The sequence below is a fragment of the Lonchura striata genome, chromosome 3, assembly GCF_050655825.1.
Source record: "Lonchura striata isolate lonStrDom1 chromosome 3, ASM5065582v1, whole genome shotgun sequence".
Taxonomy (NCBI): domain Eukaryota; kingdom Metazoa; phylum Chordata; class Aves; order Passeriformes; family Estrildidae; genus Lonchura; species Lonchura striata.
In genome coordinates this window covers 63,915,420-63,942,941 of record NC_140705.1, presented here as the reverse complement: position 1 = coordinate 63,942,941, position 27,522 = coordinate 63,915,420, and the positions used below count along the sequence as shown (strand labels likewise).

The 27,522-nt window shown below is 38.7% G+C and overlaps 1 protein-coding gene across 50 annotated transcripts; it reads right to left on the bottom strand.

Moving 5' to 3' along the window:
• Positions 1-1,971: 1,971 nt before the first annotated feature.
• On the bottom strand, positions 1,972-27,318 carry BCLAF1 (BCL2 associated transcription factor 1). 50 transcript variants are annotated; one of them, XR_014954276.1, is made up of 16 exons: positions 26,227-26,644; positions 21,322-21,460; positions 20,216-20,289; positions 19,137-19,229; positions 18,138-18,261; positions 16,381-17,286; positions 14,284-14,946; positions 14,004-14,173; positions 11,294-11,399; positions 10,313-10,397; positions 9,472-9,647; positions 9,173-9,338; positions 8,151-8,331; positions 4,275-4,421; positions 2,479-2,688; positions 1,972-2,339 (listed from the first exon to the last, which is right to left on the bottom strand). XR_014954276.1 is itself a non-coding variant. In XM_085576712.1 (16 exons), exons 5-16 carry the CDS (start codon positions 18,239-18,241, stop codon positions 2,334-2,336), a joined length of 2,139 nt encoding a protein of 712 aa, XP_085432838.1. In that variant the 5' UTR covers positions 18,242-18,261; positions 19,137-19,229; positions 20,216-20,289; positions 21,322-21,460; positions 26,227-26,644; the 3' UTR covers positions 1,972-2,333. The 50 variants fall into 50 exon arrangements, 46 of the variants coding, with proteins under 46 accessions (XP_085432838.1, XP_085432840.1, XP_021408802.1 ...); XR_014954277.1 differs by having other exon boundaries at positions 9,212-9,338; XM_085576712.1 differs by lacking the exon at positions 9,173-9,338 and having other exon boundaries at positions 14,284-14,430; positions 16,381-16,938; positions 17,038-17,286.
• Between the last annotated feature and the right edge of the window lie 204 nt (positions 27,319-27,522).

Here is a 27,522-nt window from a genome sequence, read left to right as displayed (position 1 = left end):
TAGTAGCACCAAGTGGAAGCCTCAGAAACGGTTTTTCTTAGCACAGTGAAAATTGACTGCTCATGTTAAAAGACGAGTACTGAAGCACTTGACTTGGATTGAAAAAGTGAACTCCACTCCCACTTTGTTTCTTGCAGACCTCTCAGACAGACTGCAACTTGCATCTCTGACTACATTATCTCTTAATTTGAATTAACTTATTTAAATAAATGTTACTGGCTGTGATTGTGTGTTCTGTAATCAAATTACATTCCTGAAAAACTACAATTAAATTAGGGATTGCAAAAAAATGGATTTTTATGATCTAACCTCCAGACAGGTTTGTAGTATCAAATGCCACTACTAAAGCAATCTCTACCAGATCTCCTTAGATATTCAGCTGAAGTACATTTAAATATGCCAGATCTTGCAGGAATTGTACTGCTTTGTGATACACAGACCCTAACAATCCACTTTCTACTTGACATAAATGATGCAAATTACCGATTCTAAGGCCATGACAGCTCAAGCATATCTTGATCCTGTTCAGTTTCAGAATATCTAATTTTACTTCATTAGGACAGGCTTTGACTCTGATGTCAAGTTTGCTTTGTTCTCTTTTCTGCTTATTCCAATTTAATGTACACAAAGTCTGACTTTTGCTGAGAAGTCCAAAGAATACTCAGTTTATCATTCCAAAGAGCTATTAAAAGATGCACTGTACATGTAAAAGCAAATATTTTAACAACAGTTTAGTTGGCCTCAAGTCATTCCTTCTTTAATACATAAAGAAGGAATGACTCCCTATTAACTAACTACTACTGGGAGACAAGTATTATTCCTTTCCCATTCTACACAGCTGCTGGCAAACTAATACAACCTAAAATATAGTTTCTTCAGCTGCAATGAGGATTATTTTGTTTTCCTGACTTCTAGTGTTTAATTTATATGGAGGAGTTAACTACTCCCTAAGAGTAAAGCAAATAAGAGAGCATACATTATATAGGTATTTAATACAAACACCACTATTCAAAGCTTTTTTCTTTTTTTTTTTCCTACTTTTAAAGATATTATGCCATGCGACAGGGTGAAATAAGAACAGCTACACTTTTAACTCCATATAACATTAAGATTTAGTTTATCTACAGCATTTTGAGAAAGAGAAACAAAGTAATCTTCTTGTATTAGAATGTCCTTGTTCTGGTAATTCAAGTATATTACTGTCATTCTTAACATTCTAGAGGTTAAGTGTGTACCTACCACTAAAACTAAACTTCAAGGTTTGTTATTTTTGTTCAAACGAAACAAACCACCAACCAAACAACAAAAAAAGAACAATAAAAAACCCCTTAATAGCTGCACTTCGGCTACAAAAATTCTTGCAGCACAATTATTAGAAATCAGTGTTGAAGAAAGTAAGATTAATTTCTCACTCTTCTGGTATACATGAATTCTCTTTACCAATTTAATTTTTCAGGGATTCTGTGCTGTTTTGTTTCTCTCCTCCCACCTGCTCCTGCCCTGTTCTCTCATTTTAACTTAAATGCTGTACATGTGATTGGCTCACTCTTGCCAGATTACATACCCAGAGAGGCACAGACATAGAGAAATTAAAGAGGCAACTCTAACACATTGTAAAAAGAAACTAGATTGATACTGCCACCAAATTAACTTAAGTGTTCTGCTGATGACTATCAAAAAATGCACTTGAAACTCACTGTAGTTTGTATATGCATATGTATTTCTTCAGCTACCAATGAAGAGTGATGATTTCACTGCTTAAGTAGAATTCTCGCTGCACCCTTGCAGGGTGATATAAGAATCCAGGCTTATCCCTATGTAAATGTGATTCTCATGAACTAACATACAATCAGTATTTTGCACAACTGTTTGTACTTATAATGTGACTGGATAACTACCCTTGAATACAATACTTATAAAAAGGCAACAGAGAAGTAGGGATCAGTTTATAAAAAATGCTGCTCCAAGATCTCAGGTGTGCAGAGCTGTAAGTTTACTTCAGAATAAAACACAGACATAGGGGAGAATCAAAACTTTTAGAGTTGTACTTGACCATATATTTGGACAAAGCAGAATTACACTGCATATAACAAACAGTAAAATTTCTTAAAAGTTGTTACAAATATTTTACTTTCTACCTGTACGATCATTAACATAGTTTACTATATCATGATTTTTTCTAAAGGCTTATAACGAAAACAATCTTGCTAAACTACTTTCCAACAGTAAAATTTAAGTAAAATGCTTACATTCATTTGACAACAAAAAAACATATTAAAAATGTTGTGTGGGTGGTGCAAGAGCTGCTCTTTCAGCTACAACTTTCTTCCGGGTTATTCCTGTGGAGAGAAAGAAGAGTCTTGTTGTAAACTGTTAATAATCAAACTCCAAAACCTTTAAAGTGATTCCTACATACAGCCAATTACTTGGCAAAGTGCAAGACGAACTGTCTGATCTGCAATTCACTGAATGATTTACCTTTTCCTCTTTGCGTCTGTCCTTTTCTTCATTATTCTCAATTGTTTCTTCCTCATCTTCCACAATCCCATCCCCTTGATATTTGTCATGTGTCCACTTCGGACTGCTACCTGACTTTTTGAAATTAAAACGCCCTCTGCCACGCTGGAAAGTACCACGGCCTCTTCCTCTTTTGGCCCAATAATCCACACCATCGTCTCTGTCATCATGCTACAACAACACCAGAAAAAGAGTAAGGTTAGACACCTCTTAAATGTACCCTATAATGTTAGTACACTATAGCAAATGTATAAAACAAAGTAACTGTTAAAAAGTTCTCTTCAGATTGTAATTATTCTAAAAAGGCATAATGCTGTAACTAAAAGCATTAAAACCACAACACAATTGTTTGAAGAGCCCTTATTCACTGTGAGTCTACTCAAATGTTAGTAAGAAATCACTTGTCTGTAACTTACACTCAGAATCAAGAATTACTAGTTTTGAGGGGAAAAAATTGTTACTTTAAAAGAAGCTCTAGGAAAGGGCTAGGTTACTTTAGCACAAAGGGAGTTCTTTATACTTCATAAGAGGTAGCCAAAGGCAGTTTTCAGAAAATATGCCCCACCAGCACAACATAGGGCAACTTAAGTTCAAACTGTTTAAAAGTCTAATGTTACCAAACAATAGTTGAGTTTCTCTACTTAATAAGCCTAAAGTTTGCTGTCTAGCTACCAAATACAACCTTATATAGTTTGGTATGATCTCACAATCATTTCATACACTGCATGAAATCTACAAACCATTATTTAATATAAAAAAAGTTTCTATTTAGAATGGCAAGGTACACTTGCTTCAACATACAGTTTTTTTAACTTGTGATTTGGAAAGAAGTCTGAACTATTAAACATGTATCACACCCATATAATGCACTTTAATTACTCAGAAGCAGTTGAAGGGCAGCTTATTTAATTTAAAATATTTTTAGAAATTCAAGTTTAACAGCTAAAATTGATTGTTCTAATATCATGAATAGATTATCACATCTCTGTTTACAGATCAGAGAAGTTTAGACATGTCTAGGAAGCCAGAACTCCTGAAATACCTGAATTGTGACTGCATTATTTCTTAGTTACCTGTTAACATATCTGTAACAAGCTATAATGCTACAGGAGAAGGTTGTATCTTCATTACTTATAATTTTTCATTGATGAAACAATATCCTTCAAAGTTTGCATTGTTACAGAAATAACTGGAGCAGAGGCCACACTTCAGGTATACTGCACTACTTAGTGTGGTTATATCAAGTGTCCTCCTTTCATAATCCAGATGGGAAAAGGCATCAAAACCATGGTGATTTTCTTATGACTATCACAGTACTCAGAGCAAAGAACTGCTCATAACATAGTCTGCCTAAGAAAATCCAAAAATACTGTAAGCTTTTCCTGATCTTTCACTTCTCTAGACTTCCAAACCAATCTAAGACAAATCTCAAATGTTATACAGACGTAAATCCAGGAAAACATAGCACAAGCTCTTCTGGTTTGAAGTTGGGTTTTAATAAATTTTTTCTGAACCCACCTTCTTGCCCACTCCCTGATGAAAATTTTGGAGATAAATTCTGCGTCAGGCCTGTTACTGGCAGCCTGCTGCAGAAAGATGAAAGATAAGCAGAACCAACCACTACAGCCACCCTGATACTCTCAAAGTTACTCTCAACCTTGTCCATACATGCATGCTACTTCTACGCTTGTAGAAAGTTTGAAAAAAAAAAAAAAAAAAAAAAAGCATGCATAAGACATCGAGTTCTCCACACCCACCAAGAAGTATTTCTTGCTTTTTGGGGTATATTCAGGATCCCATTCCTCTTCCTTCGGTCTCTTCTGAAAAGTAGTATTTGAGTTGCTGGGACCAGTATTTGTTCCAGCAAAGACTCCTCTGGCTCTTCCTCTGCCCCTAATTCGAAACTGATTAACCAAGATGTCATTTAATCCATTTATGTAACACCACAAAGTAGAGTTCAAGTTCTCTATTACTGAAAATACTTTCTGTGCTTAATTACATTATTTGCAAGTGGAAAAACCATTTTCAAATTTACATACTACCTTGATATATTCAAGCATTTATTTTGAAATAATGATTGTATTAAACTTAATTGAAACACATTGGAGTTCTTGGCATAAGATCACCCACAGCCACTGAAAAGATACTTGACTGCTAGTAAACCAGTGTGTTGGAACAAAAGGTCACAAGAAGCTTCTGAAGCTGTTCACAGACAAAAGACCAGGAGGAAAGCTAGACTGAAACAGGGACAAAACTATCAGGGGGAAAAGAAAGGTATTAATAGAGTCAGTTGAATAATTTATGAAAAGTGATTCTGGAATACATATTAACAGTGCAGTTTTCACAGTATATCCCCCATGTGTTACTCAATCACTTTTAGCTGAGATTCAAGAATGTACCTCAGGCCAAATTACATTTCAAGTGAGTAAATTCTTTAGTCATAAAAAAGTCAATAGTATGTACTGTGCACAGCAGCAATGCTTAAAGTGAAAAGGAGTGTTTTAAATATGCTTTATAATGAATTACTGGGGTTTGAAAATGGCTAGTGTCCTGGGTTAGCTATATGATCCTTGTATCCCCAATTGTCTGTTCTGTTTATGCTGGATAAAAAGTTTTGCACCTTTAAAACTTGTTCCAAGAGCGAAGCAGGGAGAGAAGAAGCGAGGAGCTCATTTTCAGAAACTGCACTCACTCCTCCACATTCCTGCTCATGGACTGTGCTGTCTGCAGATGGACAGACAGCAGGACAGAGCTCTCCTTTGCTTTTAGTTAGCTGTAGCTAGCTGAGGCAAAGAAGTTCCCTGGACTGTGTTTTTTTCTCCTTTTCTTTGGGCCTGTTTAAATCTGCTCTGGACTGAACAGCAAAGCACCAGCAGCTCACACCTGTGGCCCACTGGGCCGCAGCACTTCCAGAGCCAGAGGGACTGATAAGAGATAGAGTGAGCTGCAACCCAGGGAGGGGACTTTTCTGACCCAGTCATCTCTTGTGGAGCAGCAAGTAGTTTCATTGTTTAATACTGTTCAGGTTTTATTATTTAATAAAGTTTTTTCCACTTTTCTCCAATGAGGTATTTTTTTCGCCCAACAAGCTGGGGGAGGGACCAATTGAATTTTTGCCCTGAACCAGGATAGCTAGAAAGTCTCACACCAAAAACCACCCTTAACTCAGAATACACTAAGTAGTAATGTATACAGTTATGTCAGCATGTTTGGGAAGATAACACTGCTAAAAGCTGCAGTTACTATAGAACATGATTTCCAAAATAACCTACTTAAAAACATAGAACTGCATCTTCAGAATAATAATACAAAAACAGGACTGCAAGCTGATTTGTTAAAAGTAAGCATGCTTCATAAACAATATAATTAATGAACTATTACGCATACTTAGTTCCACAAAGCTCTGAAACGTCTAATGCTGAATTTATGCTGGACTTATTTAAAATTACTCTGAAAGGAAATGGACTGTAAAACAATCTGTAGAAGGCTCGTAAGACCTATCCAATACTCTGGAGAAAAAAATTGTTTGGAGAATCACTTGGAAAGCAATAGACTAACTGTACAAGGGAGGAAATAAGACATGTTTTCTTTATTTCCAACAGCTTTACAAAATCAGGGCATTTCCTGTTATCTTTATGGGCTTTCTATATAGAACTCACTTTAAACAGAGCTGCTACACAGAATTCTTTCAGATATAGATACTAATGACATTGCCATTGAAAAATTCTAATTATCCTTATTTTTGTGTCCATATTTGAAAACTATTCAGGATGCTTATGTATCGGAAGCCCAGAATCCAAGAGAATTGTGTACCAGCCGAAGTTAGTTGCTGGATAGGGATGATGTTACATTCTCCAAAGCTTCCTGTTAGGAGAAAGATTAATTTATTTATTCCAAAAGCAAAGGAGTATTCACTGGAATGCAGCCACTATTAGCCTATATTTACAAACACATTCCTACACTACCTGGTCTGTGTTTTTTGATACCATCTAAGATGTATCCCTAAAGAGGAGATCAGCAGTTGGCCTATTTAGATCCACCTGCTCAGATGCTTAGCTCCAAAAGCCTGTGTGTGACCATGTATCTTGTTAGGGAACATTAACCTATTATCACTGCATACCCAAATTGGCAGTCACTAGCAATTAAATGAGTAGAAATCTATTAACTTTCCAGTTCCCATCTACCTCAATGGCATGTAAAGTAGCACCTCTCTCACAATACATACAATCTGGTTTTATAAAGCAGGAAGTCTTCAAAAAATAACAAGTTTTCTCCCAATAAACCTCCTTGATAGGAGATGAAGTTTTAAGCTCTCTTTTGTTTAACTTCTCTTTTGTTTGTTCCATGATTTTACATAACTAGAAACTGTGCTGATAGTCATATTTGATGCCTACACCATCCAGGGATTTATATACTTATGCCACATAGTTCCACAGCATAACTATATAAAAAATAATAAGAAAGGAAGAAATTATGTGCTTCTAGTGTTAGAAATTTAGAACCTTGAATTCTCCCTCTAGGTAGCTACAGTTTTTTAGATGGAGGATTCAAGCTTCAAGTGTTGGCACATGCATTTCAGACACCCTTATGTGTAGTTCAAAACTTATTTTTTGTATGACTAAAGGTTTATAGTAAACACCACACTTTAGCATTATTTGGTCCTAATTACAGGGTACATTAAGGAATTATTGTTGAAGTATGAAATTACTCCTACTTATTATGTACAACAGTTTTTCCCATCTAACATGGAACTTGAACATTTTTGTGTTTAGCTGTGGTCTGGAGGTCTATTTTGCTGCATTGTTTGGGGGGGGGGGGTGTGGTGTCTATTTGTGGGTTGTTTTGGGCTTTTTTTTTTTTGTTTGGGCTGTATGGTGTTTTTAAGTGCTCTCTATCATTTTCAAGGGCTTCTTTATTGATTCCTATTTTTTCTAAATGCATCTACATTTCCCAATTATACATCAATAATTATATTAACATGGCATCTGAAAGTTTAAGGTTTTTCTGAAAATTATAGTGGTCAATATGCCACTTTCCAAATCACAATGCTTAAATACATTCCAGAGCTAGATCAATGAACTTTCATGCTCAGTGACTAGTCCAAGCCAAAGAAACACAAAAATAACAAGTATTCCACTTCCTTAAAACAGGTGTTTCAAGGTTGATATTTATTTTTAATAATGTGCCATTCTCTATTTAAAAAGTTGCAGGCATTACACACAAAAGAGTGTAAAACCAAACCCAACATGAGAGGAAAAAACAGAACCTGCAGGGAGCTAAGAGGTATCAGGACCCAAGACTTAAAATTTACAGAAGAGTGAATTTTCAGATCCTGCTAGGAAATAGCACTATTACAGAAGAGCAAGAAATAATCAAGAAATCTTGTTCCCCAGACCCTTATGCTAGGATCTCTAATGTCATGCTAATATATATTTACAGATCATTCAACTACTCAGCTACTGGAGAGTGCTGAGGAAAAAAAGAGACTCAGTATTTCAGGTTTGGTATATCACATAAAGACCTCAAGTCTAGCCTAACATGAACCACTACAACACTCCCTCATTTACTTTTTTACACTATTGCCATTGGTCAAGTGTTCACAATCTGGGGGAAGAATAGGAAAAAAAACTTACAAAGGTGCCTCTTGGCCTGTTGACTCCTGCAAAACCAGAGTATTCTTTCTGTTCATGGTGTGTTTTGTACTCTTCATCTCTTTCTTTCTTGCAATCCTTTTCTTCTCGAGAACTGGATGAGGAAGAAGATGGGGAGGAAGATGGGGAGGACCGAGCACGGTCTTGGTCTCTTTTTTGTTTACTGAAAAATAAAAAAATATACTATGTGCTATTTTAAACGTACTAGATAGTCTGTTAACATGCTATACTAAACCAGTTCTCTATATTTTATGAAAAACTAACCCCCTTCTGGTTATAAAGTCGCACATTACATATTTGAGATATTAAGGCAAAGTATATTTCCACTTTCCAGCCTCCTCTGACACATTTAAGTGCACTAAATGCATATTATTGCTGGTGAGTTGGAAAGCAGCAGTCTGCAAACTGTAAGATGGAACTTTTCTAGATTTTGATGCCATGAAGAGATGCTGTTACTTTTAAGATCTGCCTTTCTTCTGAGGCAGAAAAACACAAGTTAAAGGGAAAAACCCCTCAAGGTACAGTTTTACAGTAACTGGACACAATTCAGTTTGCACACTGTTGAGAGGTATGGTATGGGCTTCCCTACATAGATGGCTGTAGAGAAATTAGCCAGTGGAAGAAAATGTGGATACCAAAGTCAAAGTAAATGGGGAAACAGGAAGTGTAAGTAAAAATTCACTTTATACAGTACAAAGCAGGGAAAAAAATCCTACAGAAAAACTTTTAGTAACCCCATAGTCGTATTAACTTGACCCAATTTACAAGATTTTAGCATTTTATTCAAAGAAAGGTCATACCTGGAGTAACTCTTACCACTTCTACACAGTATCCACTGAAATATGCTAACGTTTTTTTCTTAAAAGAGCCCACTGGCTTTAGACAAAAATTTAGAATTCCCCTTCTCACCCATGTTAAAACCTAAGTATCAGTAAAATTCTCATACTCTGGGTGTTATGAGTTGAAAAAGTGCGGAATCAAGCATAACGAACCAAAGTTCTTACACAAACTGTTTATAGAAATGTACTGCATTGAAGTCCAACCTCCTGATGTAGCCTGGATAATAGGACAGATTAATTTGTCATTTTTTTTTTCAGTGTTAGCTTGCTATTCCAAAGTTTTTGTCCTCATCCACCATAAGCCGTGTAAAAGACAGATAATACATATTTGCTGTAAAACAAATAATTTTAATTGTTTAAAATTAAATGATCCATTATACATTGAAAATTGAAAGCAATTAAGCTTACAATTACAAAAGGCTAATTTGAAGCTATAATCCTCTACAGGGACTTCAAATATTTACCTGTCATCTTTGTAAGATTTGTAATCCTTGTAATCTTTTGGAGTTTTCTCTTGCTTTCTTGACCCACTGGATTCCCTGGAACCCTTTGAGTCTCCTCGCTCTTTACTTCGTTCTTTTCTACGTCGGTCAATGTCATGCCGAAGATCAGCAGAATCACACCTTAATTTTTTATCTCCCTGGAAACAAATATATATTTTGCAACAAAATATTGAAAAAAACATCAAGAGAATCTCAGTGAAATGGCAAACTGTGCATCAATTAAAATGTAAAAAGATAGAATTTACCTATTTTTCAACAAACTTCAGCACACAAATTGACTTTGCCTATTACATGCAATGGCTACATCTAAAAAAAGAACAGCTAAGAATTTCAGTTTTAAACAAGCATTGCCATCAAGCCAATTGGTGTCCAGTTTTTGATGATACAGACCACAATGATACATGGTTTGAAGAGATAAATAAGTATTCATTTCTTCTGGTGAATTGTTTTTAAACAGAGCACAACAATCTTTATAGCTCAACCACAATGCTCACTGACGATGTCGGTACTTCCCTCTGCCCCAAACCTATTTTTGTCCTTGGGCAGCTTACTGGTCAAAAAACATCCAAGAAGAAAGGAGGCATGGCAAAAGACTTCACCTTATGTACCAGGTTATTAATACAGCAAAATCACACTACATAAACCAGCTTCTTGGTAACATGTTTAACTCAACGGAAAAAAAATTCTAAATGCAAGTACTCTAAGTACAAAAAATATAATTTTGTATTTTTATACAGAAAACCAGAGATTAAGTTGAGATTTTAAGTTAGAAGCACAGGTAAGATATTTACTTAGAACCTACTTTTTGACTTTCTTCCTTAAAGACTCTCTCTTCACCTGTTAAACGGGTATGCTTCCTCAGGGTACTTGGAGAGATGTCAATCCTCCTAAATGTAAAATAAAAGCAGTGTCTTGCCATACATGTACATGACTGTTAACAGCCTCAGACATTTCATTTCAATAGAAAACTGACAAACCAGTCATTTTTGCAGTAGAATAAACTTTTTGCATTATTAAACCTCACCATCAGAATACAGAAGCAGACTAAAAATGAAAAACCATAGCTCTGTTCTGTGTGAAGAATGCTAAAAACATAAATACAGAAAACACGCAGACTGATGTTTCGTATTAAATATAGCTTGGAAGACAGAAAAAATGTTTAATGATTTATTTCAAAAGGACCAATATATGTAGGCAGTTGAAAGCCCACCCCCTCCAAGAAACCATCAGTACTATGATAGTTTGCTGTAAAGTCAAAAATTCTTAACAAGAAAATTGTGAAGTTAGATACTATATCCTCACATGCAACACAAATATAGTACACTGCATCATAAAACTAGAGCACATGATCAGACACTACATCTGCATGCCTACCTTCTTACCTTTTAGATTCTCAGATTTTTCAAAAAATTGCTGTAAATTAACACACACAAAAACTAAAGTAGTATGAGATGGAACATTTCACACTGAAGAAGAAAGATGCATGTACAGGGCTTCTTTTCATCTTCAGGACATATGCCCCTCAATATTTGAGCACTGCATGTGAGAAAAGTAAATATATCCCAAAATGAGATACAGAGGTAGAGAAGACATCTGTCACAAAACCACTGATGAAGCCAGACCTGACTCAGATGAGTTCTCTTTTATAGAAGGTGTTTTTTTTATATTTTGTATTATATAAATTACCTCATCCAGGTTAGCAACAGTATTTTGGGTTCTCAAAATAAATATTAGAAGACATTATTTGAAACACTAAGTATCTGCATATACAGTTAACATATACCTATGTATTTCTGGGCTCTTTTGTCGGGTGCAGTGCTCTTCAGTTGCTTTTTGATACGCAGTGAACCTCTCATTTAGGGTCATTCCAGCCGACTTGAAGTATTGCTCTGTTGGTTACAATAGAAAAAACACTGTTTCATTAGTTTTATTCAACTGACACTTATTTTACTCCTGACAGAAAGGCAAGTATCAGGCAAAACCCACAGTACTTTCAATAAATTTATCAGTACAAGCAAATGTGGCGTTTTCCCTATTTTTACACACACTGTAACCCAAACAAAATAACAGCGCACAGCATCACTGCAAGTCTACTATGCCATGACTATATCACATTTAATTCAAGCATCATTTACTGACTAGACTTGCTCATTTTCAGTGACAAGAGAACGTGAAATTACTTTTGAGTCCTGAATATTTGCAATAAATACACTTTACCATTCATCTCATCTCTAACTTACAGTAAGAATTAGTGAAAACATTTAAGTAATGTATGCTTCAATAACTACATGAATGACCTAACAACTCTTTTCTTAAAGGAATACAATTTCTTGACTAGGTGATGATAAACGATACAATTAACACACCTATGCATAAATAAATTCATTTAAGCATCTGGCATCTTGGCAAACTTGACAACTTCTCTGACAAATTTTCTCCTTCCTTCAGAGACAGTTAAATTAGCCACAGCAAAACTCAGTTTTTAAACCAGCTCAACAAATGTGTTTAAATGTAATATAGAAATACATAAAAGTCATGAGCTATGAAATGTTACATATGAAGCAAGCTATCTGCTTAACAGGTCAACATACATCTGTATCAACTTACCGCCCGGCATCCAGCATTTGTCTCATAACCAACCATTAAAACTTGAAACGGCCACTACAAGGGTAGTGCCTCAATCATAATTCCATCAAACACAGGAATTTGAGCTAGTAATTCTGTTTTTATGCCATTTTTGCCAGGAAGACAGAAGGTTCAACTTTGCCTGTTTGGCATCTGTATCTTTCAACAGCTATTTTACTTTTGTAACATGGATTTTGCCATTTCAAAACACATTCCAGGACCTAGTTACAATGAAAAAGAAAACATCACTGGGCATTTTCAGCTCTACATTAATAAAGAGCTGTTCAGACTGGTCGCATCACACCAATAACGAACATAACTTCAGCTTGTCAAGAAAGTTACAAAAATTCTGATCACAGACCACAGTAAATCTGAAACTTAGAGATGTTCTGCTTTCAAAAACAAGTGTAACAGTACATATTCTAGTAACTGACCAGACAGGCTGTCAAATTTATGAGATATTCAATGTACAAAAATTTACAGAAAAAGTCTATTCTGTGATCAACATATGAGAGTTCTGCAAGTATTATTTCACCTACAGCTACATGTGTACCACACGAGCAAAAATTTACAGAAGCTCTCACTGGATTGAGTCTTATATTTCTTTACATATGAATAAATAGATACATTCGCAACAAATCATTATACACTAAACATCCCAATATTTTTTTAGCTAATACATTATCACAGTCCGTTATCGTTGACTATTACTTTGCAAGTAATTCAATATGAAGGAAATAACTTATCTGAATTATGTCAACAAAATTGAGATTTTAAACTGAACTCAGCACACATATCTAGCACAAAAAGCTCAGCAATTTTAGAAGCTAATGCATCTTAAAAACAATGCTTACAGACAGGTTCATTGAAACGGGTACCTAATTAAGCATTTCCACTTCTCCCTTTACTGTGATGATACGACAAAATTACTTCCACCATCTTTGTAGTATCTCAGTTAAATTTAACACAACAGCAAGACAACAGTCTAGTGAAATAGAGCAAATGCTAGAGAAAAAAAAGCATTTAAATACAGTCCAAACAGCCCCAGGAGATTTTAGGAATTATCTATTTTCCCATTAAAAAACTTCAGAGGATATGACCTAAGTGAAAAGATACCTACTTTGATATGTTTCCATATCAAAGTATTACATGGCCCAGGTTTGGATTTCAGTCATTTTGGGGGAGGACTTTTGTTGTGCTTGGTTTGTTGAGGGTTCTTCTTGGTGTTTATAGAAAAGAGCCACAACTGTTATATCAGAAGAAAAATAGTATATAACTCATTTAATGGAGGCTTATTTAACCACTGCTAAGTCTGCGTAAGTGAAATTCCTGAAAATACTGTCATATAGGAATAAAGCACACTAAAACCATGAACTTTACTACCATTTAGAATACAGTTTTTCTTAAATCTTACTTGAGGAAAAGAAAAATCTTTCTAAGAATCTGGAAATTACCTCTAAGTTGCTCCAAAAGGAATGCCATTGTTATTTACAGTCCAAAAACATCTATCAACCCACACCACAACATTTAACATAAAATTGTATGGTAAACTCATTAAAATAATATTAGAAAAACTGACCAGAATATGTTTAAACTACACTGTAGAAATTCAAACTTTCTATGCTACCTAGCATCAAAAACTTATCCAGAAACACAGAATACCTGCTATTATACTCTACACTGCTTGTGGGTTTTTTGTCCTAGTTTCTGTGGCTATTATTTTTCTAATTATTTTCATGTATACCTCAAGAAAGTCTGGCTAAATCACAACATTAGAAGAGGTCTGAAATCTTCCTGTACGAGAAAGAGCAAGCAGGCTTAAATGAACTTGTCAGACACATATCCAGTACAATAAACTAAACACATACCTTTGACATGGTGAACCAAAGACACAATGTGCTGAATAAATGACTCTGATGTGGTTTTGCTGGCCTGTGGCAACTTAATGTGGTCAAAGATGGATCGGAACTCTTGCTCCTTCTTGACGGAATGGACAAGTGTGCTAGCAAGCAGCCTGTCTTTAGTCAAGGAAGCAGGTCTAAAATGCATCAACAACAAAGAGACACACAAAAGAAACCACTAGTTTAAATAAATACGAACAACACTGCTAGCAGGTGGAGAACCACATTGTAAAGTGGAATAATTTACCTATTGGAATCATCAAGGGGTACTGGTGCCATTTTGAGTTTAACTTCAGGACGATGGGAGTCACTGGCTATCATTTTGATCCTAAGTGGGCTCTCCTCTCTGAAGGTGGATTTTTCTCTCGCATCCAGATTCTTGTGTAGAGGAGGACTGTAATCAAAGAGTTCTTTGAGCTTTTCAGACTTTACCTGCTCAGGTGACTGAGTTTCTTTCTTCATCATTAGTCTCTCAGAACTCTTGTCTTCGTCCTTGTGCTTATCTTTTGTTGCACTAGGCCTTTCCACTACATAGCCAGTCTCTTTAAGCTTAAAACTTTTCTCATCTCTAAATCCATCGCTCTCTCTATTGCCCTTGATTGATATTTTAGATTTGTATTTGGTTCCTTCCTCCTCAGCATTCCGGTGAGATGCAGTAGGAAAATTTTTACCCTGATCTGCTAGGACAGATTTTCTGAACTGTCTGTAATCCTCTGTCTCCTCCCCTTCAGAGTCATTAAACTTTTCCTTCCCAGTCTCTTTATCAACGAAAAAATCTAAAGTTTCCTGTTCCTCCCATTCCCTTTCTCCCTCTGTCCTCCCTTTTTCTGATCCTCTCTCCTTCTGGGCCTCCTTCTCCCTGGTATTACCCCTATCAAGCAGGTATACTCTAGACTCTTCATCTGTGTACCTGTGGATAGCAAAGAAGAGACTGGTAACTCTGGATTGCATTAATTCCAGTTCACTTGCATTCCCCTTTTGTGTCAATTCCACACCAAGAAGAAGATGAAAATACATTCCTTCGAGCAATTAACTTTAGCATGCAATGTTTGGCACACCTTTAACACTGTATACACTGTAATTTATGCACTAATGGAGGCATCTGAAGAATATAATGCCTTTCTGTAGAATGCCAAGGAATTTACTTGCTTGTTTTCTCAATCAGTACCCAGTTTCACATTCTCTCTCATTACACTAGAAATTTTTTCCATCAAATTCACACGGTTTGAAAACTCAGGCCACAATTCATTTTTGCACTTCTTTTACTGAAAGAGTAGAAGCAGTAGCATAAAAAAGTAAATTATTTTCAAGATCCTGCACATTACTAAGATAATTCCACAATCTAGCTCAGGTTTAGTGCATTCACTATATTGTGTTCAAGCAGGGAGCCATTAGAAGGCAGTTCTCCTAAACACAGAAACACACCAATTAATGATTTCAGCCGCTGCCTTATTAGAACCTGTGTGAGCATAGTATACAGATATGTTCACCAACTCCAACACATCTAATGCAAGAGAAGTTGTATTTTTTATTTCCTAAGCTGTAATTTTTTTACGTGATAAAGCACTGACTAGAGAAATTAATTTTAAAGCCTACAATCAAGCCTACATAACAGTCACAACTTCTCTTTTTGTAAGAAATCCACTGAAATATGGGTCACATTCAAAAGGGACAGTCTAATGCCAATAAGACTTTAACAACTTTTAAAAATAACTACTATGTCAAACTTTTTAAAAACAAATTGAACAATTTTACATTCATTGGAATATATACACTGAACTACCTTCACATTAACAGCAATATATTCCTAGAATACCAACACCTACCCTCTTTGATAAGTGATGCAATTCAAGGTTATAAAGTTTTTATACTGCACCACACCATTAGCCAACTGATGCTGTTTATGTCAACATAAAGAAATTATTGCACAACATCGATATTTTTAGACTTTCAGAATACTTGCATTTCAGACAACATGAAACATTAAAATTCTGAAATACCTGAACAGAGGTATCAACACTATCAAGCCAGCAAGTGTGATGCACTATTCCAATTAAGATTTTTCTTAATAGTAAAAATTAAGTACAAGATAATAAACCATAGAGGAAAAGCACAAACCAAGGATATCCTCCTCAAGGATACATGTCCCTATCTCTACCTCCCAACATTCAAGGCTTTGAAGCATCCTAGCAGGAAAATACACATGTATCTTTCAAGCTCAATTCCAACCAGATTATTATCATTAGCATTCCATAATGCATTTTCCAAGGTTATGGTGATAATCTTGATGAAACTTTCACAGTATTTTTAAGAGGCAACAGTAGGTTTATAACCTGGTTCTTACCTTTTCATAAACTTTCCACCTTTTGCAGTTTCCTGTTCACCACCCTCAGGATAAAACGACCGCACTCGAGCCTCCTCACGGGGGGCACTCTGTGATGGGACTGTCTTTGCAGGGCTTCTCCTTGAAGGGATATGATGCAGTGGGCTATTCTGAGAAGGACTATAGCGGCTAGAACCATTTCCAAGAGAACCAGAGCCAGATCTCTCAGGACTATGCTGAATGGAATGGGAATGCTGAGGTGTGTCCTTTACTGAGTGGGCTGTGCTAAGCAGAGGGGCATCAGAGCAAGATGAACTCTGACTAGGTGGGGTGGCAATGGAAGGACTATGGGGTGACCTTGGACTGTTATCATAGGCTGAAAGGCCAGGCCAAATGTCGCCAGAAGCTGCTGATGATTTGTTGAAATCGTCGAGAGACTCTGATGGGTCGTGTTCAAACGTATCTTTCTGTTCATCTTGTGATTTATTTTTCAACGGACTGTCTTGCAAAGGAGCCCCTTCAGTCTTCTTTGCCTGCTTTTCCAGAGATGCGCGTCTTTTGGAAGAGACAGGTGATTTGCTGTATGGGGATGAAGAACGAGATGAAGAGGACCTTGGGGACCTGGAAGATCTGTAAGATCGACGAGACCTGCTCCGGGACCTCTGGGAAGACACCGACCTTCGTTTTGGACTTCTGGAACGGGAGCGGCCACGCCTAGGGCTTCTGGAGTGTCTTCGGTTCCAGACAGGCCTATAACCTCCACGATGGTATCTACCACCTCCTCCTTGATAATACCCTCTACCTCTTCCTCTGTAACCATAGGGACGCCTCATTCCTCTATTATTTCTGTAATCTCTGCGATAATCTCTAGAATAAACACGATCTCTGCTCCGAGATCGGGAATATGTCCTTGACCGAGACCTGGAACTAAAATTAAAAAGTAACATTAAATTTTACAACCAGAAAATTTGAGGGGGAAAAAAAAAAAAAAAGAAAGAAGTGCCCTGATGCAAAATGCTAGATTTCTCAAAATGCAGTCAGAAGGTAAAGGATGCAGACTCCCAGTCTTTAAGTAACTTCTACAATCTCTATTTATTTATTATTTCTGAGATAAATTAATTATAATAAATATGCCTATACTGCTAAGGACTGTGAAACTTGGCATCACATGATTAAGACACTACCAGCCTCACTGGCCTCCCCAGACTTTCATTAGACATCACCACCACTCTGGAATACAGCATTCAGTTTCTCAGCCACCACAGTTCACAGCCTGGAACAGGGAATGAGTGACATGACCCCACAGCATATTATGCCAGCCTGTGCATGGCAGCAGCTGAGGCAGCCAACATTCATTTGACTCACTTCTTATGGGAGATGGTAGTAAGTAAGATGAAGAAAACACTGGAGTCAACTGAGAAGACAACATACAGCAAACCTTATCTACTGAAGCCTTAAGTTACTTCAGATATGAAAAGTTTAATGAGAAATACAAATTACAGGAAAAGAGATGAGACAAAGAAAACATCAAGTAAAGTGAAAGGGAAGAATCAAATGGGCCAGAAATCACAAAGAACCATTACCATTCTGGAGTTATCTTGAGATACAGGAAAAGAGGGAGAAAAAATTAAACAGAAATTATACTCAAAGCATAGTTAACTACTACCTAAAATGAACAGGATTCTAGGCTCACTTCTGCCATAGCGTCATGCAAGTGAAAAACATTTTACGGACAAGAACCAATATACCAAATCATCTTTTCATACAGTAAGACTTACCTGTATCTCTTTTTTCTTGAATGTGATCTGGATCTTGACCTAGAGCTGGACTGAGATCTGGACTTTGATCTTGACGAATGTGATCTAGAATTAGATCGACCCATTTCTGCCAGTAGATCTACTCCTTCCCAAAAGGAAAAGCAATGAGAGGAGGGAAAAAAATAGAAGCAACCATTTAGCATCCATGTAAAGGATATAAATGAACAAAATTTGCATTTACTAAAATGACACTGTTAGAAAGTAGTATAGCATTTGCTAAACAAAAGAGCTTTGGAGACAATGTAAGTACATTTAATAGTAAATTAAAAATTTAACCACACTTTAAAAGAATTTAACACTGCTGCAGTGCACAATTTCTCCGAAAACATGAAGTGTAACAGTAAAAGGTTTTTTTAGAATCAACTGCACACAGAGACTCTAGGAAAAAGGAAGAAGCAGAAAATGAAACATTTCTGCACATTAAGGCAAGAATAATATAACTCCGGACATCTTAATATATTGTAACAAAATTCTAGCTATTGTGTGGTTTAGCTATTGTTTAGTTCTCACGCATTTCCAATGCACTGTTCCTTCTCCAGGAGGAGTTCACAGTCCTCTACAATGCACCATTCACATAAGGAAAGAAAAAGCCCTGAAATATTTGGTCCAGCAGTTGTTAACTTGACCCACAGGCATTAATTCTCTTAACCATATGTACTAAAGCTCATCACTGATCCGAATTTCCACTGCTCAAGATGCCCATCCTGCATCTTTTTAGATTAACATAGCTTTCTAACCTATATGCAAAATGCACAGCCAACTTAAAGATTTTAACAATTAGTTAAACAATAGAGCTTGTAAGATTCAACATACTTCAGCAGAAATTAATCAATGAAAACTACAACTGATTATAAATCAATAACAACTAAAAGAAAGTAATTAATATTAAACTATCATTTCATCTTATGTAAAGTCCTAATAGATATTTAGAATTAGTGCTAACCATAAAAGAATACACACCTTTTCCTTTTCTTTTTGGATCAGTGGCTAAAAATCCCCAATTTAATTAATAGATACTTTGACCCATTACCATTTTCTTTTGAAATTGCCCAGCTTCAAAAAACAAAAAGAAGCATCACATTAGATAACCTGAATAAAAGGTATGAACAAGTAACTAGATATTTTCAGGCCTTTGAATGCTCAATTATCATTTAATAATAATCAAAATAGAAACAATCAAACATTTACCACTTGTATTGCAAACAGGCTTTAAAGCCTAACATTACTGTACCAAAAATACTACCTCAACACAACAAGCACTTTCTCTCTCATATAATCTTTCTCATTACCTGGGTGGCATTTCAATTATGTAAAGACAAAAACAACATTAGAGTTTAAGCTAAAGTTACCAAAATTACAGAGATTTTAGACACATCTAAGAGAACCCAAAAGAGAAAAGCAGATGAACTTTTCTCCTATCAACTGGTTCCTTCTGCCCCACATGACTGTCCCCATGAGAGTTTGCATGGTATAAGAGGTGTAACTTCATCTGAAACTAGCCCAGCAAAAACCGAACTTAAACCAGACTTCCATGTAACTCAGAAAAAACTATTTACCTTGGCAAAGAAGAGTGTGTTGAATGCTCTTTTTTATTGGCTCCTTCCACTAAAAAGCAAATTTGCAGAACCTATACTCTGAAGATATTTTCTAATTCATTGAGTTCAATTAAACTTACAGAAAATGGCTTGTAATCTCTTAGGATCAATACCCACAGGCAACATAAATTTAGACCTTTTAAACTGTTTAAGACACGCCAATTTTCCAAGAGTGACAGAAAACAAAACCTGGTGGGTTTTTTTTTTCTGTTACAAGTAATTATCAAACCAAACATCAGATACACAATGTTTATAATAAAATTCAATCTCAGCTTTAAATTATTTGCATTCTATGTATGACAAGAACAGCTGATCTGTACAAGACTGTTTTATATACGGTAGCTTTTGACTGCAAGCATAAAATATAGGAGAGCAAAAGGAAGATTTAATTTTCGATAGCTGAGTTCAATCAGAACATTTAAAAAGGACTTAAGCTAAACTCACCTCAGCCTGTTAGTTGGTGTCAATGAAGAAATTATTTCAAAACTCTGTATTTGTGCTTTCAGCAATACTGATTCCTACAGAACAAAAAGTGAGACTGTCAAAGACATGAACATTTGCTAAGAGGAAGCACCTTTTTGCTTAAATGGGTTCAAACATTAATCTCATGAGAAGACAATACGTAAGAAATAGCAACTTTACTCTTGGACTTAGTGATGCTGCACACTAAGACCAGAGCAGCTCAAGAGGCAGACACTGCCATGTGGCAAATCCCTTTCCATACATGACCACTCCTTCCTCAGCCCTAGTAATAGGGCTGTGTAACACATTATCCTCACCTTCACAGCAGCCCTGACAGCCTTCCGGTCTTCCAGTGACCAGCTCTTGATACCTAGAAACCACTTTCATTTAACTAGGTTATCCAAGTGGCTTAATGAAGGGCCAAATTGAGCTGGATTAGGGAGCAAATAACAGCATGCAGCCAAAAAAAGGGAGGCAAAAAGGACAGTGGCAAACTGTTAGACCAGTCTGAGTTCTAGCACACAACTCTGCACTTCACTAGAGTTATCTTATTGGAAAAAAAAAAAAGGGGATGAGAACTCAGGCCAACGGTGAAAGCTTTATCTTCAGGTTTCTCCTGTAATATTTACAGAAGCACTACTCTAGTATAACTTCTTGTTTAAAATGCATATATATATATAATTTTACCTAAAGAGTGAACATCTTAAAGAACTAGCTTTCACAGTTATGCAGAAAAGAAGCATAACTGTAATAACAAAATCAGTCTCAAATGTATGAATTATTCACTGGCCTCAGCTTTAATTACCTCCAAGCCTTAAGATTATGTACATTTGTAGTCTAACTCAACATTAAGCACACTTTTCAATTCCACTCAAGCAACAAAACAGGGATTTTATCCTAGTTCTCTACAGACAGGCTGGATCTTCAGAAATTCTGCAGCTAAACAATTCAATTCATTAAATCCAAAGGTACAAGACATTGACTGTTCCTAAAGAACACTTCCACACTTGTTCATAGGTGTTTTCTTCATCTAAAAGAAGAAATGTAGCATTTGTGTTCATAAACACTGCTTTCAAAAGTCCACTTACCATTCACTAGTAGTGACCAAGATATTTCCAATTTCTACAAAATATATGGTTTATTAAGATTAAGTTTTTACTTCTCATCATCAGCAAGCATGAGTCTCCGAAGGAGCACAGTAGTGTATCGGACCATTTCAGATTTTGTCTAGACAAAAGGCGAGATGATATTAGCCAGTAAAGGGTAACGAAGGCATTCAGAAGTCCAGTACAAAAACAGCAATAGAAACTTCAAGTTCAGGCTGAGATTTTAAATGAATACTTATATAATCTGTATTTCTGATTTAAACTGGTGTTAGCTGAAATCCCAAATCCTAATTTAGACAAGTCTTTAGATCCTGGGGATTATGGAACAAGATAGCTGCTTCACTTTTAAAACCTCTGAGTAGAAGACAGAATCTTAAATTACTATAACTCAAACTCTGGTAGTCAGTTCTGCAGTCTTAGAACTCTTTTCTAGCAACCAGCCAAAGTGAAAATAGGCACACTTCTCTGTTTTTAAATAACACATTAGCTATACCATATCCAACCCTGGCAGCTAAAACATATCTGCCACCCTTTTCCCATGTAAGTAGAAGAATATGGATATAATGCTTTAAAAAAAAAAAAAGAACCTTAATAAAAACCCTTAACTTCTTAAAAAACATGTAAATATTTGCAGCTTTTATTTCCATTTAGTTGTAATAGGTAAAATCTTGACACACAAGACCCACTTATCCAAACAATACTTAGGAACAGAAGCGAAAAGACTACATAGCTGAGGTGGTTTTGGTCTGTGTAAATATTCTCACAACATGCAAGAATCTAAAATTTTATTAACCTTTATTAAAGCTCATTTAGAAAAGAACTGTGGTAGTACCAGAAGTATGTAGGAAAAGAGCTCCCTATGACAGCCAGCTCCTACACGCTGCACACCTTCACAGAAAAAGTACCCATCCCCAGAGCACCACAGCTACAACATCCTGGTTCACAGCAGCAAATGAAATCACCCACAGCCTCTTTCCTGCTCATGGCCAGGCTGGGGTGGGTGGCTACACCACATCAAATAAGGGCAAAGGAAAGGGCAATGAAACACAGGTCCTAAACATCATCTGTTGCTCTCTCAGAAGAGACCCACACTCAGCCAAAGGTGTGCATTAACAATGTGAAAAGGTGTCACTATCACCCAGCATTTTTAAGAGAGGATCAGAACTGCTAGGAACATGGCCTGTGCCTGAAACACCTGGGCTCTAGTCCACACACTTCTTTTTCCCTCACTTTCCACCCTAAATAATCAAAAGGAGATGCCTGGCTCTCAACCATTTCACCACCAGGTTAAAAAAAAAAATCTGGATTTGACAAAGGAAGCTGCTGCAGCTCCACAGAATAAGGTTTAGAGTTTACCCATGCTAGTTTAAAGAAACAGTTCTGTCTCTCCTATCCTGTGTTTCCTCACATTCCTGATGATGTCTCCTATGCCAGTCTAAGTATTTCTGCACCCACACACTGGATCACTTTCAATACAATTTTTTTTTTTTTAATATGGTTCATTACACAGCCCACAGACACTTGGGCCAACAAAGAGAAATTGAAATAGCAGCTGGGCAGGACTGCTTCTTTTGGCAGCACCACAAACTTAAAGTTTCCCTGAAAACAGCTTGGCATAGCCTCAAGAAGCAGCAAACTTGGTGGCATTTAAGAGTTTTAACAATACTTGCAAGCAGCTTTAAAAATAAAAACAAAAACACCAAAAAAAACTCTACAAACAAACAAAAAAACCTCACCAAAATAAACACACACATAAAGTCAAAATAACCAAAACCAAACACACTCAAACAACCAAGACTTAACACAGAAACCAACTACGTTTTCCAAAAACTGGTAGTCCACCATCTGTCAATTATTGAATCACATCCAGATAAGTTTTTTAATGAAAAAAACAACAGCATCTTGGGGTGTCTTCAAACAATCCTGGCCAGCAAGTGCAACCATCAAGCAAAAACAAGATATACAACACAATCAGGCTTATCCCTCACAAGCAATACAATAAGAAGGATATAAGTATCACTGTCAGCATTTGCTATGTTTAATAAAAAATTTAAAAGACGAGGAAAATGGTAACCAATTCCTTTTATATAGTATTTTTAGGAGTCTTCACTACACCACTGATTAGGGTTTTGTCAGAGTACACAGACTGTAGATACAACACATCTCTTAATCCGTTTAACAAGTTATACATCACATGTAAGTTTAAGACATTTTAGGACAGTTATGCCCACTCACACTAGCAAAACACTGCTTCCTCTTAGGTCCCTTAATTTCGCTACCCTTCCTTTATAGCTAATTAGTAGTCAGTATTTCTCTTGCTTAAACATTACTTGAGAGCTGTCAGGTAGATTTAAATAAAAATCTTGTTTAAGTAATTTACAAGCTGTTGCCAAAATGTGTTTTCATTCAGAGATTCAAGCTTCAGAAGACAGGACGATTATACAACCATGACAACACAAAAGGGGATAGGACAGCCTTCATAAAATTTCACAGAATTTGTAAGTTTCTCATAATACAACCACAGAAATAAAGAAAGCCAGTCTTAATGAGACAGCACTGTAAGTCATCTATTCAGTGCTTGCACATCTGCTGTGCTTTCTTATCCACTCTCTACCTCTCCCCTCCTTTTTTTTTTATGTCCACAACTCTAGCAGTGGCACATCACACATAAGAATAGAACGCATTCTATAGTCACTTAAACCCATCCTACTTAGATCGTCAGTGACTTGGATTCCTTCAAATACTAAAATTTCATGGCAAATCTGCCTGAACTATCTTGTTATATACAAACAAGAGGTGGGAAGCACTACTTCACCCATTTCATATGCTGGAAATATAATAGAAACAGTAAAACATACAAAGGCTTTCCCCCCCCCCTCCAACGCATTAATTTCTATACAGAAAATAACACAAAGTATTTGCAAATTAAGTCAAAAACCAGCATCCTAGTAAAAGTAAAATCACCTCTGCAAAACCCTCATATGATTGTTAGCTGTCTTTTATGTAATACTAATGGCAAACAAAACCGTGCTTCTCTAACTAAAAAAAAACAAAGAAACCAAAGTGACTGAGAAATGCATCCATACACAAAAAGGAATTAGCATGCTTTTGGACACATACTGTTTTGGAAAGCCTTTGTCATTTTTGTGTGTGTGTTTTACACACTGTGCTTTCATACGCCCTTACACCATGGTCTCCCCAGTCTCTGCTATGAACTACACGAATTGCTGCTGCAGAAAAGGCAATCTTCCCACCCTCATTTGTTCAAAGACTGACACCCTCAGAGGGGCTTGGTGGGCTGCAGCAGTGCTCCATAGAAAACTACTCTGGACAAAAGCTGCCTTTTCAGGCTCATCACCTCCCAGTTCCCATTTACCACAAAGCTGTACGAGGCCAGTGCCAGCACAATGAACAAGCAAGCAAGGCGCTTCTTTAGAATATCTTTGGGAGAAACTCACACAGACAGAGTACTTCCTTCAGTAGCTTTCTTCACCTACCTTCACTACCTGTAAACAAACTGCAAATGTTCTCTGGCATTCTACAAACCCCTACAACACTACCTCTCCTTGACAACCAGACTGAATATAATCCACCCGAATATCTGCACTCTAGCTCCAAACAGCTCCCTGCTGATTTTTTTCTAGGTTCCTATGACCACTTTTAAGATTTCTGCATTCTCAATGTGAACAGGCTCTTCTTCATGGTATGTTCTCCCAGGATTTTGCCTCCTGCCCCCAGGATTTTGCCAGCCACAGCCCTCACCTAAGAAGTTGCTCCACACAGTTGCCTCACTCAGGAGAGGCACTCCAGCTCCATGCACCGATATAAGTAATACACTGAACCTCGTCTGGCCATTCAGCACAGCCTGTCACTCAATATCAAAAGCGACAAGTGGGAGGATGCAATTCTTACTTTCCCTGACACAAAATAGATGCCTGGAGCACACCTCAGTGCCAAAGCCATTACCTCGGCCTCATTTTCCCCACTTTTGTCCAAAACAACATGATTATCAGAGAGAAGGACGAGGAAGAGGGAGGAGAAAAGCAGCTAGACAGCATTTTCCTGCAACTCCACGCTGTTTAACTAATCCCTCCCACACCAAGAACAACTATTCTAAGTGATATGTTTATACATTTGCATTGCTTAAGTAGTGACTACTCGCAGAGTCAAGAGCACCTTTGTTTTGCATGCCCTCACGTCTTTCTGTAGTAAAATTTAACTGATCCTCTGAGGACAAAACTTTCATCTCCGAGATAAACAATTGATGGGTTTTACTGACTTCGTAAAGGACCAACACGACACACAAAACAAGAACTTGATTTTCATAGAATTGCAGGAGGTTTACAAAGCAAAGGGGAAATAACGGGAATGATCCTGCAATGGTTGCAGAGTACAGCATAATCAAGACTGGCAACACAATAGCCCCTTTCACCGAGGGGCATAAAACCCACTGCGGTCCCTTACGGGCTTCTGCGGGCATCTGCAATCAGGGCAGGCAAGGCGCAGGGAGGCGTGGGGCACCTCAGGCACAAGCGCCTGAACCACAGCCATGCCCGAAGGGAAGTTCCTCCAACGACCGTAAAAGGCCGATCCAATACCGGGAACCATCCTTTCTCTCCGGCACCGTTTCCCTCGTCAGTATCACACCCACAATGATAACGAGGAAATTTAACATTCCCGTAACCAGCGTTATACAGCCACATCCCCTGAGGCCTTCCTGCCTCCTCCGGGGAGGCCCAAAGCCAAAGGCCGCGTACCCGGGGCGTAAGCCCAACGGGGCCGGCCAGCCGCCCATTCCCCACGTACCCCCACACCCCCATCCCGCCAGGCTTCCAGGAGCTACAAGGCAGCTCCGCTGCCGCCTCCCACCGCCGCCTCCCCTTCTACCTTCGCTTCCCGGGGCGCAGGGAGGAACTGCACCGGCTCGGTCCGGCTCCCGCGGGAAGCGGTGGCCCGCGTCAGGGCGGTGACGGCGACCGCCCGTTCCCGTCCCGTCCCGTCGGCTGGCGCGGGATAATCGGGATAATCGGGATAATGGCTGCGGAGCGCCGAGGTCACGCGGCGCGGGAAGGCGGGACGGCGCGGCGCGCGAGCCGCGCGCGCTGGGGGGCGGGGCGGGGCCGGGCCGGGCTGCGCCCCCTCAGGCTCCCCCCGCCATCTTCCCCTCAGCCAGGGGCCACCGCCCCGCCAAGCCTCCAGGCAGCCCCTTTACCTCCGCCCTTCTCTCACCTAGCGGGCGGGAATCCCGACGGCCCCGCTCCCTTATGGCAACCGGGCGGCCATTTTCTGTCTCGCCGGCGGAAGAAACGTGAAGCCCGCGGGGAAAAGCAAAATCCACCGGGGGGCGGGGACGGGGGGCTGTTGCTGCCGCCGCCGCCGCCGAGGCGTCACTTCCGCTCTGGGCGAGGAAGCGCCAGCCCCGCGCTCAACGCCCGAGCGCCATCTTGGTTTCGGGTACCCATCCGCGAGCAAGATGGCGGCTGGCGGCCGCCCGCCCCCGCCGGGCTGTGTCCCTGCCCCGCGCCCGGGGCTCCGTGTCCCGCCCGCCGTGCGCCCCGCCTCCCCCCGCGCCGCCGCGGCTAAAAGCCGTCGCCTCGTAGCCTCTCGTTCCCCGAAGGGCGGCAAAAGCGCAGGGTGCCCCCGGCTGTTGCCTGGTTACCTGTGGCGCGGGGTGTGCATGTGTGCACAGCCGGCGATGGGAAGGGGCTGCGTGCGGAGCGCGGCGCGGCGCGGGCAGCGGCTCGGCACCCGGCGGCGGCGCGGCACCCGGCGGCTCGGTACTCCGCGGCATTGGCGGCCGGTGCTCCGCGCACCGGCAAGGAGATGGCGGTGCCGCGGCGCTTTACTGCAGCGCCTTTTGCAGCGGGCGGGCGGCGCCGCTTGGTTGCGCTACAGCAGCGCCACGTTCGGGGAAAGCGCGCCCCAGAGGCGTCTGTACCGCCACAAAGGTGCGGCCGAGGGCTGCGAGTGAGCAGCCCTTGACTGATGTGTGACGTGTGTACGTTACCAAGTGCTACAATTCACAGAATCACTGAGTATTCTGAGTTGGAAGGGACCCATTTCGAGTCTAATTCTTAGCCGTGCACAAGGACAGCCCCAAGAATCACACAATGTACTTGAGAGCGTTGATGAGCAATTCACACTTCTTGAATCTTGCACAACAGATTTATTTTTTAGAAGGCT

What these genes read in the sequence shown, in the direction of transcription:
- BCLAF1 (XM_021553129.4), bottom strand. Translation starts at nt 18,241, where the DNA reads ATGGGTCGATCTAATTCTAGATCACATTCGTCAAGATCAAAGTCCAGA. An exon ending in ACAGGCCAAGAGGCACCTTT is followed by an intron (nt 4,422 to 8,150) that starts GTAAGTTTTTTT and finishes TTGGTTAATCAG; the next exon opens with TTTCGAATTAGGGGCAGAGG. An exon ending in AAAGCAAGAAATACTTCTTG is followed by an intron (nt 2,689 to 4,274) that starts GTGGGTGTGGAG and finishes GTGTTGTTGTAG; the next exon opens with CATGATGACAGAGACGATGG.